This window comes from Boleophthalmus pectinirostris, unplaced genomic scaffold, assembly GCF_026225935.1.
Source record: "Boleophthalmus pectinirostris isolate CB_2022bp ecotype Guang Dong unplaced genomic scaffold, ASM2622593v1 HiC_scaffold_18, whole genome shotgun sequence".
Lineage (NCBI taxonomy): Eukaryota > Metazoa > Chordata > Actinopteri > Gobiiformes > Gobiidae > Boleophthalmus > Boleophthalmus pectinirostris.
Genome location: NW_026571133.1, coordinates 20,907,819 through 20,924,840, shown reverse-complemented (window position 1 = coordinate 20,924,840; position 17,022 = coordinate 20,907,819). Strand labels below are relative to the sequence as shown.

Below are 17,022 nucleotides of genomic sequence, written 5' to 3'. Positions count from 1 at the left end.
CTCGACATTTTGTGCGTTCAGGCCTCAACTAATCGACTCAAATAATGACTGTAATGGTCTCATATAGAAGCATACTTATTTCACACATTAACACAAATGGTCAAAGTGTAAATTCTGGATTTACAAGTTGATCAGTCCTCTCTAAAATATGATCTAATTAAGTGACAGACAATTCAACCCTTTGTTTTTTTTCTACATCCATTTAACTCTTACATCTGAATAACAATATCTTTCAAATCTTTGTTCTTGAGATCAGACTCGGTCCAGAAATAACTCACTAGTGCTTTAAATCTATTAATAACAAAGTGCAGCCGGCTATGCACTTGGAGTGTGACAAAGAGAAGCCGTCAGTCACAGTGAGAAGAAAAGAAACACATTTAGTTTCACAGTCTCAAGTTTTGCCCGGAGTCAGCGATGCTTTTAATACATACAGTCACATCAGTGGCACATTAAGACTGAGTAACCACGGCAACAGACACCAAGATTAAGTCAAACAGGGGCTCACAAAAAGATCCCAGGATGCTTTGTTTTAAAACAGTGGCTGCATAATTAACTCACACAATTAAAAAAGAAAATTCTAAATTCTAAAACAGCATTCAGATAATTCAATAAAAAGAAGTATGTAAAAGGACAATGAAGAACAAGAATGGATAAGAAAGTATATAGATTAAAAAAAATAAATACATATGGCAATTTTTTCACAAATGCTCATTAAATTGGATTTTTAAATAGTAACCTCGGCCTTTCTTAATTTAATTACTTATTAATTGATTGATCTTTATTTAGTCCCATTGGGATTAAGAATATCTGTTTCAGAGGTGTCATGGCCCCAGATGGGAGCTATATTGTACATCTTTTTAGTAATAAGGGGGAAACCAGTAGCCTGATTCCTCAGCCGATTTCACTTCATGGAAACTGTCAGACCTTGCAGCATGAGGATTCGTTCACTCGACAATAGGCGGGTATTTTTCAATCATTGCTGTTTGGTCATGACGTATGTAAAGTGCCGCTTTTCGCTGGTGCCCGAACTCACAATTCCAGCATTTTTGCAATCTGTCTGGTGTATTCTGATTCCTGACCTAGTCGCTGGAGAGAAATGAAATTGAGCAGAGGCACTAGGTGGCACCAGACTGGCTGGGAAAGCAGAGCACCCAGAGGAAATCTACACAGACACTGAAGCAGATCATGCAAACTCCACAGAAAAGCCCCACACCACCCAGGAGTTGAACCCAGGACATTCATGCTATGAGGCTTAAGCACTAACCACTACTCCACTGTGTTAAACCGTTCAACAAAACAATAATATCCATCTTTTTAAACAGGTCTTGTCTAGAGTCAGAGTTTCCTCTTAAATGTGTGTCTCTTTTGAACTCTGTGATGTAAAAGAAACAGGAAGGCTCCATGGATCCTCTGACCATGAGCATTAAGCAACATCCCATTCTGTACAACACAGCTCTGTTTCTACAGCTGTGGTCATACCATCTGTCTCCTCCTCCTTCCTTACACAGCCAAACAGACATGTCTCCTCCACTCACATCTCCATAGTGTCTCCTTTTAGGGCAGACAAACACACAAGGATATGGACTATGGTGGAGATCATGTTCTTTCTTACTTGTGCAGACAGTTTGTGATGTGACTGTGGTACATTTGGAGTAAATAATAAATACAATCTTCTATAAACAAAGTTGATCGCAAAGTGGGTGTTTATCTCTCAATTTAGTTTTAAAACCACTTTGCTTATCCAGATTAATCCCATTCCCTAATAAAAAATACTGCTTAAAGTCAATGAGTGTTTAAACATTCACAATATTTACGTGGGGAGAACACACACTCTGGCTGTGGACTTTCCTGGTGTAACAGATTGCCTCCTAAATGTCTGGAGTGAATCAGCGCAGGACTGTTACATCATGCTGTACTATATGCACTCCACCCTGCAGCGCTGCTCTGTTTGAATTATGTGCATGTGATCCCCTCTATGATGTATGCAGCATGGGAATGTAGCCCTCGGTAATTCTACTCCCCAACTTCTTCTAACTGTGCTTTCTCTTTTCAAAGGACTAGATCGGGGAACATTTGACTAGTTCTACATGAATACACACTGATTAATGGACTTATTGATGAAGTGATCAATACTCTATGGATTACCAGTATAGTAGATCTGTTGTGTAGGTTTTAACAAAGTGCTTATAGAGACCTGATTGGGTTTGTTTAGCCCCTCAGTTTAGTCCTGTTTGTAGTCTTAATTTTGCCCCGATTAATTACCAGTTTAAGCCTGGTTTAGACCTGGATAAGCCCTGCCTTAGTCCTTTAACACGTTTTTATTTCCATATTTTGAAAGCTACTAGGACTGAACAATCCTACAACAAAATGCAACTGTGACTGTGATTAGATTTGCGATTTATGTTTTAATAACAGGATTCAGTTCAAGGTTCACAACTAAAACACATCTAGAAGAATCCACAAAAAAACGGATGAAATAATACAAAGATGTTTCCCCACAGTTTGCGCAGCTCTAAACTACAAGGTTAGTTGTTTTGATGCAGATATTTTGTTGTTTTGGAAATTAGGGCACATACAAACTGCAGCCTTTGCGATTTGCTAGTTGAAATTGCAATTTCGATTCAGTTGTGTTATATCTTGCAGCCTTAAACTTTTGCTTTTTATCTTTCAGATTTCAGAGAGCCCAACAGCAAATCTCGATGTAGACATTGTGACACGTAGCTGCCAGACTTTTGCAACTTCCTCTCTCAAATATACCCCCCTCCCCTCCCTCCTTCAGCCTGTACCCTTTTCAGTAAACTGTTCTGCATTTTTCTGATTGCTCCACACTGGTTTGCACCACTGTTAGCATGACACTTCCTTAACCTTTCAAGGAAGAGGGCGCTAGGCAAGGAAAATCATGCTCTCTCCATTCTATTCACTGCCTACCCATAATTCATTAGCTCCCCTTCTCCATCCTCTGTACCTCTGTGACAACCGATGTGTGCCTCCCAAAGACCGTTCACTTACTTTGTGAAAGGAACCTGCTGACAGTCGATATTCTATAACGCCATTCAGCATGTATAAATTTGACCGTGTAGTTCTATCGTGGGGCAAATACTTTATATTAGGGTTTGGAGGGCTAAAATATATTGCTTTTTGCATGGTATTTTCAATAAATGTGCTTCAAATATAGATGTGAATGCAAGCAAAGAAGCGGAATCAATTATTTTTATACACTCAACATTTACAGTAAAACTCGCACACTATTTTGACCTATCATTATCGATCGTTGCAAAACCGCAAACTTCCTCATGATTGGACAGTCTCCATTTGGCCTCTGGTTCTTTGTACTCCTCTCTGCGAGCACCAACAGTCATGCACACAAAAGATTTTAATTCCTTCATATTTATTTATTTTTTTCCCACTGGGCACTGTGCCAATGTTTTTCTTTCTCTGCTGAATCTCACCGCTCCTCTTCCTCCTTCCTCTCCTCTCCACACTCTCGCCTAAGCTCTCCAGCGCTGTTTCTTTCTATTCCAACACAGCTATTTTCCACTCCGCACTGTTGGTCCTTTATTTCCTTTCTCATTGAGGATCACTGAAAACACATGAGAAATGATGTATAGATTGAAGAGTGTCATCATTGTACAGCGTAAGAAAACATTTGCTGCTATAGTGTTGTACAGTTATGTTTTATTGGACAGAAAACACTTGCAGGTTGGAAGTATCTTTTTATGGGCCGTTACAAGCGTACAAAACCAGGCCCATTGAGAGTTGGACTTGAATGCACCGCGCACAGCTAAAATACAGCCACGGGGAATGATTACTGTATGTGTGCTTTGTACAGGAGCCGAGGAGAGAAGGTTAGAGAGATGGAGTGCCATGCTCCAGGTGCTGCATTATTAAACAGATTTGTCACTTTAGGCCAATGGGGTTAACTGCGTGTGGAAAGCACTGTTGTTGAATAAATAAAAGGGAAAAATGACCACACTAGGTGAAGACAATTAAAGAATGGAATAAAATCAATTGGGGTCAGTGGGCAGCCATTGAAACTGTCTGACCTTTACTCCTGCATGTAAGTATACATGCTTGGCTTCAAAGCACAATAAATGCCATACTTACAGGCAAGAAGTATCTATAATAAAATAATTGAATACATATAATAATAATATACCTGTACTGCTTCAAAATACCATAGTGGTCACTCAATAATGTCAGTACATATTGGCATTAAATAATTTCTCAAAATTTAAATACATAACAAAAAACAAAACATGTGTTGACTTTATGTAAATCTGTAACTAATGTAAATCTGATTAACAATATGTGTAAATGTGTCCATGGTCAATAAAACAAGCTGAGGGTTAGGGTTTTTTAGGGTCTGTGTCTCTAATTGAAAGTGCCTGTAAATAGCTAAATAATTTTGTGGCCGTTCAGATCACGCTAACACATCAACTGCATGACAGCTAAACGTCAAACCTCTGCAGTCTATTTGACAAAAGCCGCAAAAGTTTCTATTGTTTCATATTCCTCCTCCATTTCTTGTCTTATCCTGTCATCTCTTTTGTGTCTTTCTGCTCAGCTCTGTAATTATCCGGGGCTGATTTCGGGCATTTTTACAGAACAATCTCTCCCCTCTCCCTCTCTCGCTCTCCCTTCTCTCCGCCCAGTCAGCCTCCGTCACTCACGCGCTCAAAGCCATATTGTTCCTGACTTAACTTTGACTGACAGCTACGGGAAGCACCGGCTGATTTGTGAATCTTTCTCTTCAAGTGTCACGGGTCTGTCTCCGCTCGTTGTCACTTGCCGTTTAAATCTCTTTTGTTTAAAGGCGAAGGGGCGTGACGTCTGTACTCTGGGGAACTGTCCTATCCATGACGTCATGTTGGGATCCATTGTTACATCTGGTGACACACTGTACAATTATTCATAACTTTCTATTTGTGATAAACCAGTAATAAAAATGTCTTACTTGATTTGGAAAAACTAACAATATGTAAACATTTTAAACTTTTTTTTTTTTTTTTTTTTTTTTTTTGTGTGCGTGTGTCTTTTTTCCATACATTTGCTCCCACAGATATTGTTCTAAATTTAACATAGAAGATCAGCCTCTTTCTTCTTTATTCTTACAAATGGGACACTTTATTTAAGGCCTGTTTGACATACATTGTGCTGCGACAGTAAGAGGCTGATCTTGTAAACGTTAAAAAAAAAGAAGCTTTACTTAATGTCTACCATAAAAATGAGAAAACTATGGGTAAAAAGCATTTGTCTAGAACTTATAAGTGAAGAATCTTTATAAGGATGTGGCTTGTAAATACTGAGTTCATCAAATGCAATCGTTAATCGCTAATTCACATTTAATAATATTTTAATAATCATTTTAAAAAATCTAGAGCTAACATGTTTGCTGATCTACAGAATATAGCTCAAAGCAAAGAGAAATTAAGACAGACACGATAAAACACCTCTTGATTTGCTAATGTTTCTAAGAACATTGATCGTATATGAACAACCGGGAGGATGATCACTGCTCGCTTTAAGCTAAATAACTGAAGAATGGAAATGTCATATTGAGTAATGAGTAAAGGTAGCATTAGCTCCAGAAACAACTGCCAGGGGTATTTCTTCACTTCTTTGTTAAATTTAATCCTGAAAAGAAACAGCCCTGGGTTATAAGCCACACACACATAGACTCACTCGGGCAGACTATCAAAAGGGATTTTAAGATTCAAACAGTGGTCTCGGCAATTAGGCAGATGGATTTGTGGCTCTCTTCTCCGTCCGGCGGGATATACAGCCACACATAATGCAAGCAATAGACCACCGCTTTAACGTGATTAATTAAAACCAACACTGCCGGGTCAAAGGTCACCTACTATTTTCGCCATCAACCTGCGTCAAATCAAGCTACAAAAATGCAAGCTTGATTATGAATCCAAGCCAGACAATAATGTTTATCTGAACTCGACGGTATCCGCGACAACAATGTACACAGGCGGTAATAGAATCAAGACCGCAGCTCTCATCTTTCCATTTCCTAATTGAATCCAGAGCACACCTTGACTTTGCCACGTGCATGCGTGTGCGTATATAAGAGAGAGTGTGTCCTTAGCTGGATGTAATCAGATGGAATTAATATGCATGCTGTTTCTCATTATGGAATAACTGAACTGCACTTCAGAGATGCGATGTGCCCGGCGAGAGGCACGCTACAGATTGGTAATAGCCATCTACTGCGCTGCGATCCGGATCTCTGTGTGCTTCCTCGTATGTGCATTGGCGGGCTATTATAACTGATAAGACATGCCGAATGCAAAAAATATCCTGCTGATGAGGAGATAAAAACACACACTTGCGTTTAGAACACTTTTTCTCCACTTAACTCCTCATTGCGTTTACCCCAAATCGAATTCCACCGAGCTGCATTAATCAGCTAATTGTGCTAATATGCATATCATGCTGCCTAATTGTTTTACAACAGTGAAGTCTCATCTTTCATCTGCTTTATAATTCTCCCTTTTGACAAATCTTAGCCTGCCACTTGAAACTGCAACGTTTCTCACACACAAACAGTTAGGAAAGCAGTGTCTTCAATATTGTTCTCCTTTTGTTCCCTGACAACAGCAGACAACAAATGCACTGTTTATGATAGGAGTGTGCACTCTCTTAAGTGTGTTAAGTGTTTGTTGGAGCATGACGGAGGTGAGTCTCTTTCAAAGGGGAAATTGATGCAGATAAAAGGTGCTTCATTATCATAGATGATTGAGAGGTGCATCTATGGGCGAGCGTGTGTGTGTGTGTGTGTGTGTGTGTGTGTGTGTGTGTGTGTGTGCGCGCGTAGGCTGGGACATTAAGATGCTTTTTATTGCATCTTCATATGAAAGGGGCTGCACCTGTGTCTAATCTTGAACAATACAATAATTTAAATAACCAAGAAAAACAGAGGCAATTTAGACCTACTTTCTCCTTGGGGCTAAGTGTATAATTTAACATACTTTTTTTTAAATAACTGGTGTTTTTAAAATTGTGAATTTGGCCTAAATTAGAATACATAAGAGCCTAGCCTGCAGTGATGACATCTGCAAGCTTGTCTAATGTGTGAGCTGCATGTCCCACTTCTCTTCTTGGTCATCAGAGGCAGTTTAAAGATGACATCACTCCCCTGCTGGTTTGCACAGCTCTCGGGCAGCAACACTCAGATATGCATGCTCCACTTTCTATTTGTGCTTTAGATTTTTGAAATGATAAAATGGTTACATACATACCCATCTGCAAAGCTTCAAGGTTGTTTTTTGCATGCATATTCTGAAAACCAAATTTGTATTTCAGATGTGTTTAAATGAAATTATTGTAGGGCCTACATAATAAAAAAATACAACTTTAAGTACAAGGCCTTTGGTGCTATGATGTATTATTTTTTTTGGTAATATTAATCATCCTTTATTTGAACTTCTAACATTTGCGATGAGATACAGGGCACACCTACTGCGCATGATTTCACCTCTGACCTCTGAGAAACCCCACAGAATCCCATTTGATATAAACAGGCTGTAGTGCCTTTTGCCTTGTGCCAGAAAACTAAACGAGACTATTACTGGAGCAGCCCAGAAATCATGTTGAGATAAAATAAAATGTTCTCTGTTGCAGGCAAACAGCCATGAGTAAATGTTTCAAGATAAATTCCTCCAGGGGCGTTTACTTTTCTCTGGCAGTGCGTTTTTTTTTTTTTTTTTTTTGTAGCACTTGAAATCTCTACTGCGATGGGAATAAGGGAGAAGTGATGTTGTAACTGAGTATGTTTTAATAAAGTTTGTGGTGATGATGATGATGACGATGAAGGGACAGCCTGCACGGGGTCAGTGACATGTACTTGTACGCGAGCAGCTTGCACGCGTCACAGGCGATGACAGAGGAAGACAGAACAAGAGCGCTCAAAAAAAAAAAAAAAAAAAAAAAAAAAAGTACAAGTACAAACTCCGCGAGCCGATGTGCGATACGTGCCCCGTAAGTACTCTAAAACCACTACCACAATCTTTCCGCGTGACCAAACTCCCGCTGGGACCCCATTCTTTCATTTAACAGCACCAGCGCACTTCTGCCCTGCCTTTGGGGTGTTCAAACTTTCACGACAGTAGAGTAAAGTACCCCAACGCTTACCTTAACACGTTCCAGCTTTTCAGGGGGTCCAGGTCTGAAATTATAGAAACCATGGTGTTGTCGATTGGGCTGGGCAGCACCGGGTCAGAGGGAGGGGGTGAGTAAGACGAAAAAGACCGAAAGAAAAGGCGGTGCAAAAGGCTGTAAACTCCGACTGCGAATGACAGCAATTGCTCGGATGCAAGCCGTCCTGGCTGTACAGGGGCTGATGAGCGCTGTCACTGTTCCCCGTCTCTCTCTCTCTGACTCCCTTCCTCCTCTATCTCTCCCGCTCTCTCTACCTCCGCCCCCTCTCGCTTCAAGCTCGCGCTCTGCAGACGCTTCTCCGGTCTAGACCCTGGCTGGAAAGCACAAAGAGAGGAGCTTTTTGCTGCGATCACGGTATCTTTATTTCCCTATTAATCATACTTCCTATTTTTTAGTATGCACTAGGTTATTGGCAATACGCAATTTCCTTGCAATACTTTTGAAAAGGTATACCTAACCTTTAACCATTTGATCATAAAAATATTGAAAATGTTTTTTTTAAAAAGAAAAGAAAAAAAAGAAAGAAAGAAAAGGGAAAGAAAGAGAAAAAAATACATTTAAAAAGAACAATTTAAAAATGTTTTGTCAGTTTGCTTGAAATGGATTGCAGATTGTCACCCCAGCACTCCCTGCAGTGTCAAATGTCAGCTCTCCAAATTGTGATACCACTTTTAAAACATTTAGCTCAGTTCCACATCATGTTGGTTGTGGCTCACACTTTCTGTCTGCCACTGCCACCATATCCTGGCGTGGATATTTTTCTCCTCTGTTTCTGCAGCCATCCTTTTGACATGTCAGTGGATGGCGTGTTATCTCTGGAAAAGTATGACAAGGCACCCGCCAGCTCCCACCTATTCTGAGCCTGTGTCTATTTGCTCATTGGGAAAAACACATGCGCCCCAGTGGAAGAAGTGTGTTTCACATAATTGTCTGGACCAACACAGAAAGACAGAGAGAAGCAAGCGTGCCAAAGTCATCACAGTTACACCACCAGTTGAATTGTTATTTCTGGGTTATGATATTAGTCACAGTTAATGGATAGTTTAACCAGAAAGCCTTGAGAACAAATGTTCCCGCTTTTGTCCACTCCTATTTGCTTTTTCAGAGTAAGGTATGCCATGACTGAAGTTAAACATGAAATAAAATTACTTTGAAAGGCTCTCTACATTAGGCCTGAGAGCTGAGGTAATTTGCAGCCAAGTGAAATGTGGCTGGTTCACTGGAATTAACAAAATGCAAGCTCACCATAAGACAAAACAACTCTGTAATGCGAGGATACAGTGTGGCGCTCTTTACCTCGGTAGTGCATTGATTTATATAGAGTAAATTGGACATCTGCTTCAAATGGGAGGAGGAGGGCCGAGCAGGTTGACAGCGTCTCTTCTTGCTTCCTATTCCATCTCTATTTTTGTCTCTCACGCTTGTATACGCACATACACTAGCAGGAGATCAAACAGCACTGAGCTCTCCTCGGCACATTTCTAATTTGTGCATAATGATGGCGTTTGAAGGCCTGACATTTTGCGAGGAGGCGTTGGTGTGTCTGTGGAAGTTAGCACACACTGTGCACCTGTCTGCAGAGGGAAGAGGCAGACCACAGGCAGCACCCAGCTTTAGATTAGCATCATTACCACTGTCTCTTTCACATGTGAATTTGTTCACACAAGATGCCATATTATTTTTTACTTTTTATATATTTCCATTGTAATACTCTATGCATTGTGTATAAGCCATGGTGCCTGAATTCATTTCACAAAAGACAGTTTCTTTGTTTGAACAGCCCCCAACGTAACATCACAAGACATCAGTGTAAAAGCACATTAGCCGTAACAACAGAGCACCCACAATTCACAAAATAAAAATGTTACACAATGGGTTATTTGCCCTGATAAATAAACGCCTGGTGGTGTTGTATGTTACTGAAGATGAGTACTTTTAAATACAACATGACACAAGGCATATGTAAAAGTAATTTAATTTGTAGAGAGAAGTTGTTTCTTGGCTTACTCAGAGCCTTCCAAGACTATTAGTAAGTGGATGCCCTCATGAACATTTCCACACACCTGCGAGCAGAAAAGATAAAGATATGATAATGACCATAATGTTCCTTTCTCTGCTTAAAATCATTGTGATCAAGGGACAAGCCTTGAGCAAGAGTCATCATAGTGAATATGTGATGTGCATTTATCTAAACAGAGCAAGTGTATCTCAAGCCCAGCTCTAACAGATTCCTATTTTACCTCCATCTATTTGGAAGCAGCTTGGAGAGGAGCAGGCAACATAAAACAGAACTGAAAGGATGCGGATGAAATAAGAATAGAGGGATTATTTCATAAATGACAGAATTTCCTTTGCTGTGTAAGTCATTTGATCCTGTCAAATATGCCTAAAGCCATACACCCACGTGCTCATTGTCTGAAAAATGCTCCATTTATGAGAATCTCCTCCGTTCCAAACAATGAGTGGCTGCTCGCTCAGCTCCACATCCCTGTCAGCCTTCAGTAAAACGAGGAAGGCAAATGAGATTTGAATGGAGGGATGCAGAGTGGCTCATACACAGGCCCAGGAGAATGGGTCAGTGAGTTTGTTTGTTTGTCCCACACTGCAATCAGTGCACACAACTGTGGACGGCTCTGTGCTGTTTACCTCCAGGACAGACGCCATGGAAACATCCCAGCGGCTGCCTCACCCATCTGGACCCTGGGATCCCCCTGACCACTCTGTCATTTGGATTCCTCCATCAAGGTCAGTGTGGAAAAAAGGAGTGCAGAGTATAAATTGGTAATTTCACCTGGAAACATTCAGACAAAAGCAAATAAAGAACAGAAGTAGCAGTAGTGTTTATACTGGTGCTTCAGTGGTTTCTTGGTGGAGGACATACTTGAGTGACCTGGATTTGTTTCTGGTTCAGGTCAGTGTGCTCACTGCCTTAGCTCTCACCTGGTCTCCACTCTATTTCCACTCTTGTGATATCAAGCTAAGCCTGCTGCATACACACAGCAAGAAAGGCATTGTAGAAGGCAACAGAATAAGTGCAAATTAAACATGTTTTAGCATGCTGGCTATGTATAATGAAAGATAAGCTACTGATGCTGAGTATGGAGATTTGCTGAGGCACTCGGAATGACTCTGAAGGACTTTTTTTGTTCCTCATGTAGTGACCTGTCTAAACAAAAGTTGAATAAAAACCTATACAGTCCACAGTCTCTGCGCTTTCCCATTGAATAGCACAGAGACAGTATTGATACAATGTCAGTTCTTCTCTTTTTGAATAATTAAGAGTTTTAGAGAGTGTTTTTCCCCCTGTATTTCTGATAGCATGGCACATTGAACCCTCTTTTTGCTGTGGTAAATGATTTGGTATTACATTGAGTATTGTTACAGAGCTGCCAGTGTGTTTGAGGTCTAAATGTAACAACCTGTTCACAAGTTTAATCTTCCATCTCCCAAACATGGTTGTTCTTTCAATCAATAGTTTGAACAAGCATCAGTGTCCTCTCCTCTCTTATTGAACACTTCAGGAAATAAAATAAAAAGAACCCTTGAAGATAAACTTAATGGCCACTCAGTACAAAATGTTCCCATGACTTTTCTGAATTTGTTAAAATTACAATTTCAAAACCAAATCTATTCAATGTCTGACACTAAAAATAAATAACTAGAGAATAATTGAAAAGGAAATGGAAGCATCTGGTGGTGCGGCTTTCAGGTGAACTGGACGGGAGAAAATGTGCCGATGAGCGATTGAGCGAGAGTGGGAGAAATGAGTGGGTGACGGAGCGAGAGAGGATGAGGAGGAGGTGGAAGAGGAAGATATATTTAGAGCTGCTCCTAATCAACTTCTCCGCCGCTTTGTGTTTGTGGGGGTGCAAGGGTGAGCATGCCAGGGAGAGCCACACAAGTTCAACACAAAAATCAATATGCAGCCCACTCGCACACTGGAAACGGCTAAGAGAGAAAAAGGCCGAGGGAGGGAGAGAGCGGAAGGAGCAAGCAAGATGTACCACACTAAAGGAAATAAAGAATTTTGTGGCAACCACAGTTATTTTGCATAAATTTAAAGATACTAGACTAGTACATAAAACACTGAATCTAGTTCAGATGACAGATTGTGTGAATCCAATCAAAAATATTTGTAATTTAGAGCTGTGGAGGAAAGAAAAAAGTCAACAAAATCTGCATTTGTAGAAATGATAGTATGATAGTAGACATGATAATAGAAATGATAATGATCATTTGAACTTTGATCATAAGGTCATGTAAATCACTTGTTCATTTCAATTTTGCACTGTTTTCTCATTTCAACCTCTCATCATCTGATATATTTGTATTACTATGTTGACACCAGACTATTTTCACTACTTATTTTTAAGCCTGAGCCCCCACAAGGTATAGGGCCTATTACTTCCGCAACGATGTCAATTGTTGTCAATTGTCTTACAAAGCTTTGTGCACAACTTCGTCCCTCGGTCGCTCCCTGCTTTATCAGCAGTATCCCAGCAACCCATGCCGAAGGCATGAGCCATATTTATAACTGCTATAATGAATGGAAGTCAATGAGAGGTCAGTGGGTGACCCCGACAAGATGGTGAATGACGAGTGCGTAAGGTCTTTTTGCACTATTTTGCAAGAATCAAGTAGCAGCTGTCTTGAAATATGTTTAATGAATTCAGTATGTGTTTAGCCTTTGTGAAAGAACATTAATAATATACTGTATTTATTGGGCAAGAAAAGAGATAACGGAGTGAACCTGGCACCTCAACTCTAATTCAGCAAACCTTTTAGCCAAGTTTTAATTTACAAACATTGTCATTTTGTTATCAATTCCAACAAACAGAGTGTATGAGGAAACATGTACTATATACACAAACATGCCAACAAATCAAATTGTTTTATCGTATCACATGCTATTACTGTATTCAATAACAAAGTGCTATTGACTGAGTGTATTTATGGATTTCAGTCAGTGTATCTTTAATACTAAATGTAGCCGCATAAGCCTAATATCAAATAACAAGACGAAAGTGGCTCAGATCAAAACTAAAGGTCAAGATGCAAATGGCTGCTCACTTTGTAGCATTCATCAGGCTGAGCTGGGTACACTTAAACAATTGGAGATAAATCCTGTGTGTCTGAATGTATTGATAGATCTGGCTTAAGTCAATACTGTGTGGGTTATAATGAAGAGCAGATGCAGAAACTGTCAGAAGGCCTATATTTCTGAACAAGTGAGGGCTCAAATACTGTAGTCTCTTTCTGTAAGGCCAGGCATTTTACCCCCTCCCTCCCCCAGTATCTCTCATTAGCTGATGATCGATCCCCTCCCTGTGTAGCCCACACAGAGAGAAAACGCAATTAGAGCATTGACCAAATGATTGTGTGAACTAGTGATCGATAGGTAATCATAACCTAAGAGGGGCTGAGAGAGAAGGGGGCTCTGGTCATGGGTAAAAGATGTCAGTTTGTGCTATGGGTCTAGCATCTGCAACAAGCACCAAATAACTATGTCTATCATTGATCACAAGTATTGGTCCATTCCATCATTCCAGCACATCCAGTGACAGGACTTTAAGTGTCAGGCTGAAAGCATGTCCCTGTTTACATAATATAACAAGATAAGTGCTGCAATACATTGATAAACTTGTTAGTGAAAATGCAGTCATTATACAGTACCAACAATGATCAGTGAGACAGCGCAGGCCACTAATGAAGTCTCTTGTTATAAGAGGGTTCAGAGGGCATTTCAGTGGCGTGCTCATTAGACCCAGTTATGCCATTGTAAAGAAACTATTGACTTCTTAAATCACTGGATGTTGCTTACTATGCTACTCTTCTCAGAACAACACAAAATTACACACAATGCACTTAATGTGTCACTTTAGAGTGGAATTGTATGATTGTGTGGGGTCAGACAGTTGTGGGGAGAGAAACTGGGTGGAAGGGCAGTTGTGTAGTTGTTTTTAATGACTGTAAAGCACTTACTGTTACATGTTTAAATGAAAAACACTTTATGAATAAGGATTGACTGATCTGGAATTCCATGACATTATTTATTTATTTTTTCAAAAGTTCAGAATTAAAGAAAACATATTGTGCTTGAGCCTGCTTTTATATTTATAATCTATCACACTGGTGGATCATTATGTTATAATTCAAACATTTTAAATCACAATAGTCACCTAAGCAAGAAACAAATCCACTGACTTCTATGTTAGAAAACTGCGGGGCCCTATCACCCATTTGTGCCAAAATAACTACACAACACTGCCAAACCCTATGTGTATCACAAATTAAGAAAATAAATAAATAAAATGAAGTGATACATAGATAGATATTTAGAATGTGCATTTGTTTTGTTTTTTCATCACATTTTAACTAATACAGTTAGTTTTCTAAAAGATAAACAAAACCAGTCATGTCTGTGAGAGCGAGCAGTTTCTCTTTGCTGTTTTGGGGTTGGTGCATTGTGAAAGCAGATAGCAGACATGAACAGGAAGTATGCTCACTCTCACTTCCTCTTTGTGACACTGGCCTCACATGCATCAGCAGCACTTCCCTCTTTCACTCTCATGCTTTTGTGTCTTATTGTCTCTCACTCAGTTGTTCAAAAACCTCTCCATCTCTGTGGTGACGCTTTGCTCAGTTTTCACATCTTTTTTCTTATTGTGAATAGCTTAAAATGTATTATGCACCACACTGGTTCACTCATATCATGAATAAAATGGCACAAAAAGGGGAGACAGGTTTAACATGGCCTTTTCACCATTCCCCACCAACAGGAGAGTACAGCTTTGTGTGCTGTCAGATATAATGGTTTTAAAAGCTATAACAATATGGCCTATTTAAACACACATTACCTTTTGTATTTTTACTGTATTATACTCCAGGTGTTGTAGTTGGACTTTAGTTAGAGGAAAATAAAGTAGTGGCCCCTGACATCTCTATTTCAATGACACAACGGCTCGCACTTGATTACAAATGTCTCTGCTCTTAAGAGGATTTTATTTAGATTCATCCAGAAAATATGGTGGAATATTCAAAAGACTAAGCAGTTTGTTTTAGCAGTATGATTTAGTAGTATGAATATCACAGTTATACACAATGGAATGCAATTCAATGCAATTCAATACAATACAAGAAATAAGTATTTGTTTCAGGGGGGCAGGTCACATGTGCCATAAGGTCAAAGGTCACACAGAGCAGGAGCCAATTATAGCCCAAAAGGAGCCAATCTGTGGTCACCTGCTCTACGCCTATGTCAGGACCTTGTCACCATTAACTCTTCTCTGGATGCCTCAGAAAATGATGCTATCAGAAAAGTATATAACAATGGCAACAGTCCATATATAAGCTCCACGTCCCAAAGACCAAGAGAAAACAAAGAAATGATTGAGCATTTGCAGTGGCTGCTCCAAGGCTGTGGAGTCAGCTCCCTTTGCACATTAGTACATTAGGCTAAATGTCTTATAATATGCAAAATTTACTCTTGTGAGCTTTTCAAAACCATTCCCATAGTTATGTTTAGTTTAATTGACACATTTGAGTAATCCTTTATTATTAGTCTATCTACATGTCCAAATGCTCTGTTCCACCTTGTGATGTCATGTATTGGTAGTTTTCAAGTTAACAGTTCCTTTTTACCTTTAGTTCTGCTGAGATGGGCAATTCCAGGAAGTCATCCATATGATTCTCATGAAGGTATATGGAGTTTAAAAATACAGTGGAGCACTTCCTGTATTACCACATGACATTACAAGATGGATTAATGTGTTTTCTGTTTGAGAGAAAAGCACAGCCTAAATATGCAGTGTTTGTGTGTTAAACATGTGTGAATGAAACAAATACAGCTCAAGGTATGTTACTGATGAGGAAACAACATTATAACTCAGGATAGACTATTTACCATTTGTCACTGTTTGTTATGTGGTTTGTTCCATTTGTGTACAGCACCGTCTGTGTTATTTTTAAAGTTCTCTAGAAATAAAGTTGAGAATGTTACAAAACATCTTAACATTATTGGGTTTGTTAATATCTGTTGTTAGCTACATTTACACTCAACCACCGTCACCCACTCACTTACCCATAGGCATGAATTTCCGTCTTGCCTGCAGTTCATAGGTCAGTTCAACCCAGCACACTCCATTTCCCAGAGTGCCGTGGGGCGGACAGAGGGCAGCAGTATAGCTTGTTCAGGAGCTTGATAAAATGTGTTTCCTGTGTGCGTGTGCGCGCAGAGCAGGAGGGGCAGGGTCACAGCTCATTGTGTGTGAGACTGTGAATTTGCTGGTTCACGATGGCACGCTGACAAGTGAGAGGATCATACATCATCCTGTGGCACATGGATATTTATGGGGCTCTGGCACACAGGCCCTGTTTGTGCGATGTGTGAGTGAAAGAGAAAGTGGGAATACAAGATAGCACGTCAACTTACTTACTTTTATGTAGTTCAACTTCAGCTCATTAGCATTCATTAAGTCACTTTTTTGTCCTAGAGTCAGAGGAACATTAGACTTGAGTTTCAAATTGGATATGCTGTAATTCTTTAAGGTTTTTTATGAAGTATAACCTTAACTTAAAGCCACAGTATGCAACTTTTTGGTATAAAATAAAATAAAACATGTTTTGTTATTTTTAGAGGATTATTGCACTGAAAACAAACAAACAAACAAACAAACAATTTACTTAATCCTTGAAAGTCTATCTCAATGGAGCATGTTCAGAAGTCTCCATGGAATGATACAAGTGACATGCCACCTCCAGAAAGTTACATATTGTACTAAAAGGAATTAAGTAAATGTGTTGAATATATCATAAGGTGCACTTTACTGTCCCACAGAGGAGAAGTTTATCTTA

General features: G+C 39.6%; 1 protein-coding gene and 1 long non-coding RNA gene across 7 annotated transcripts in view; both read right to left on the bottom strand.

Moving 5' to 3' along the window:
* celf2 (cugbp, Elav-like family member 2) overlaps window positions 1–8,495 on the bottom strand; it is a 140,785-nt gene extending 132,290 nt beyond the window's left edge. For 2 of the 6 annotated variants that reach the window (XM_055153631.1, XM_055153632.1), the window contains exon 1: window positions 8,143–8,493. In XM_055153631.1, the coding sequence (XP_055009606.1) occupies window positions 8,143–8,195 (53 nt within the window). In that variant the 5' untranslated portion in view covers window positions 8,196–8,493. Of the gene's footprint in view, window positions 1–8,142 lie in introns of all 6 variants that reach the window. The other 4 variants (XM_020926627.2, XM_020926628.2, XM_055153629.1 and 1 more) reach the window with 3 other exon arrangements.
* Window positions 8,496–10,154: 1,659 nt separating this feature from the next.
* LOC129408921 (uncharacterized) lies at window positions 10,155–16,344 on the bottom strand. The gene is made up of 3 exons (XR_008632173.1): window positions 16,250–16,344; window positions 10,816–10,960; window positions 10,155–10,232 (listed from the first exon to the last, which is right to left on the bottom strand). It is a non-coding gene; the product is annotated as an uncharacterized LOC129408921 (long non-coding RNA).
* Between the last annotated feature and the right edge of the window lie 678 nt (window positions 16,345–17,022).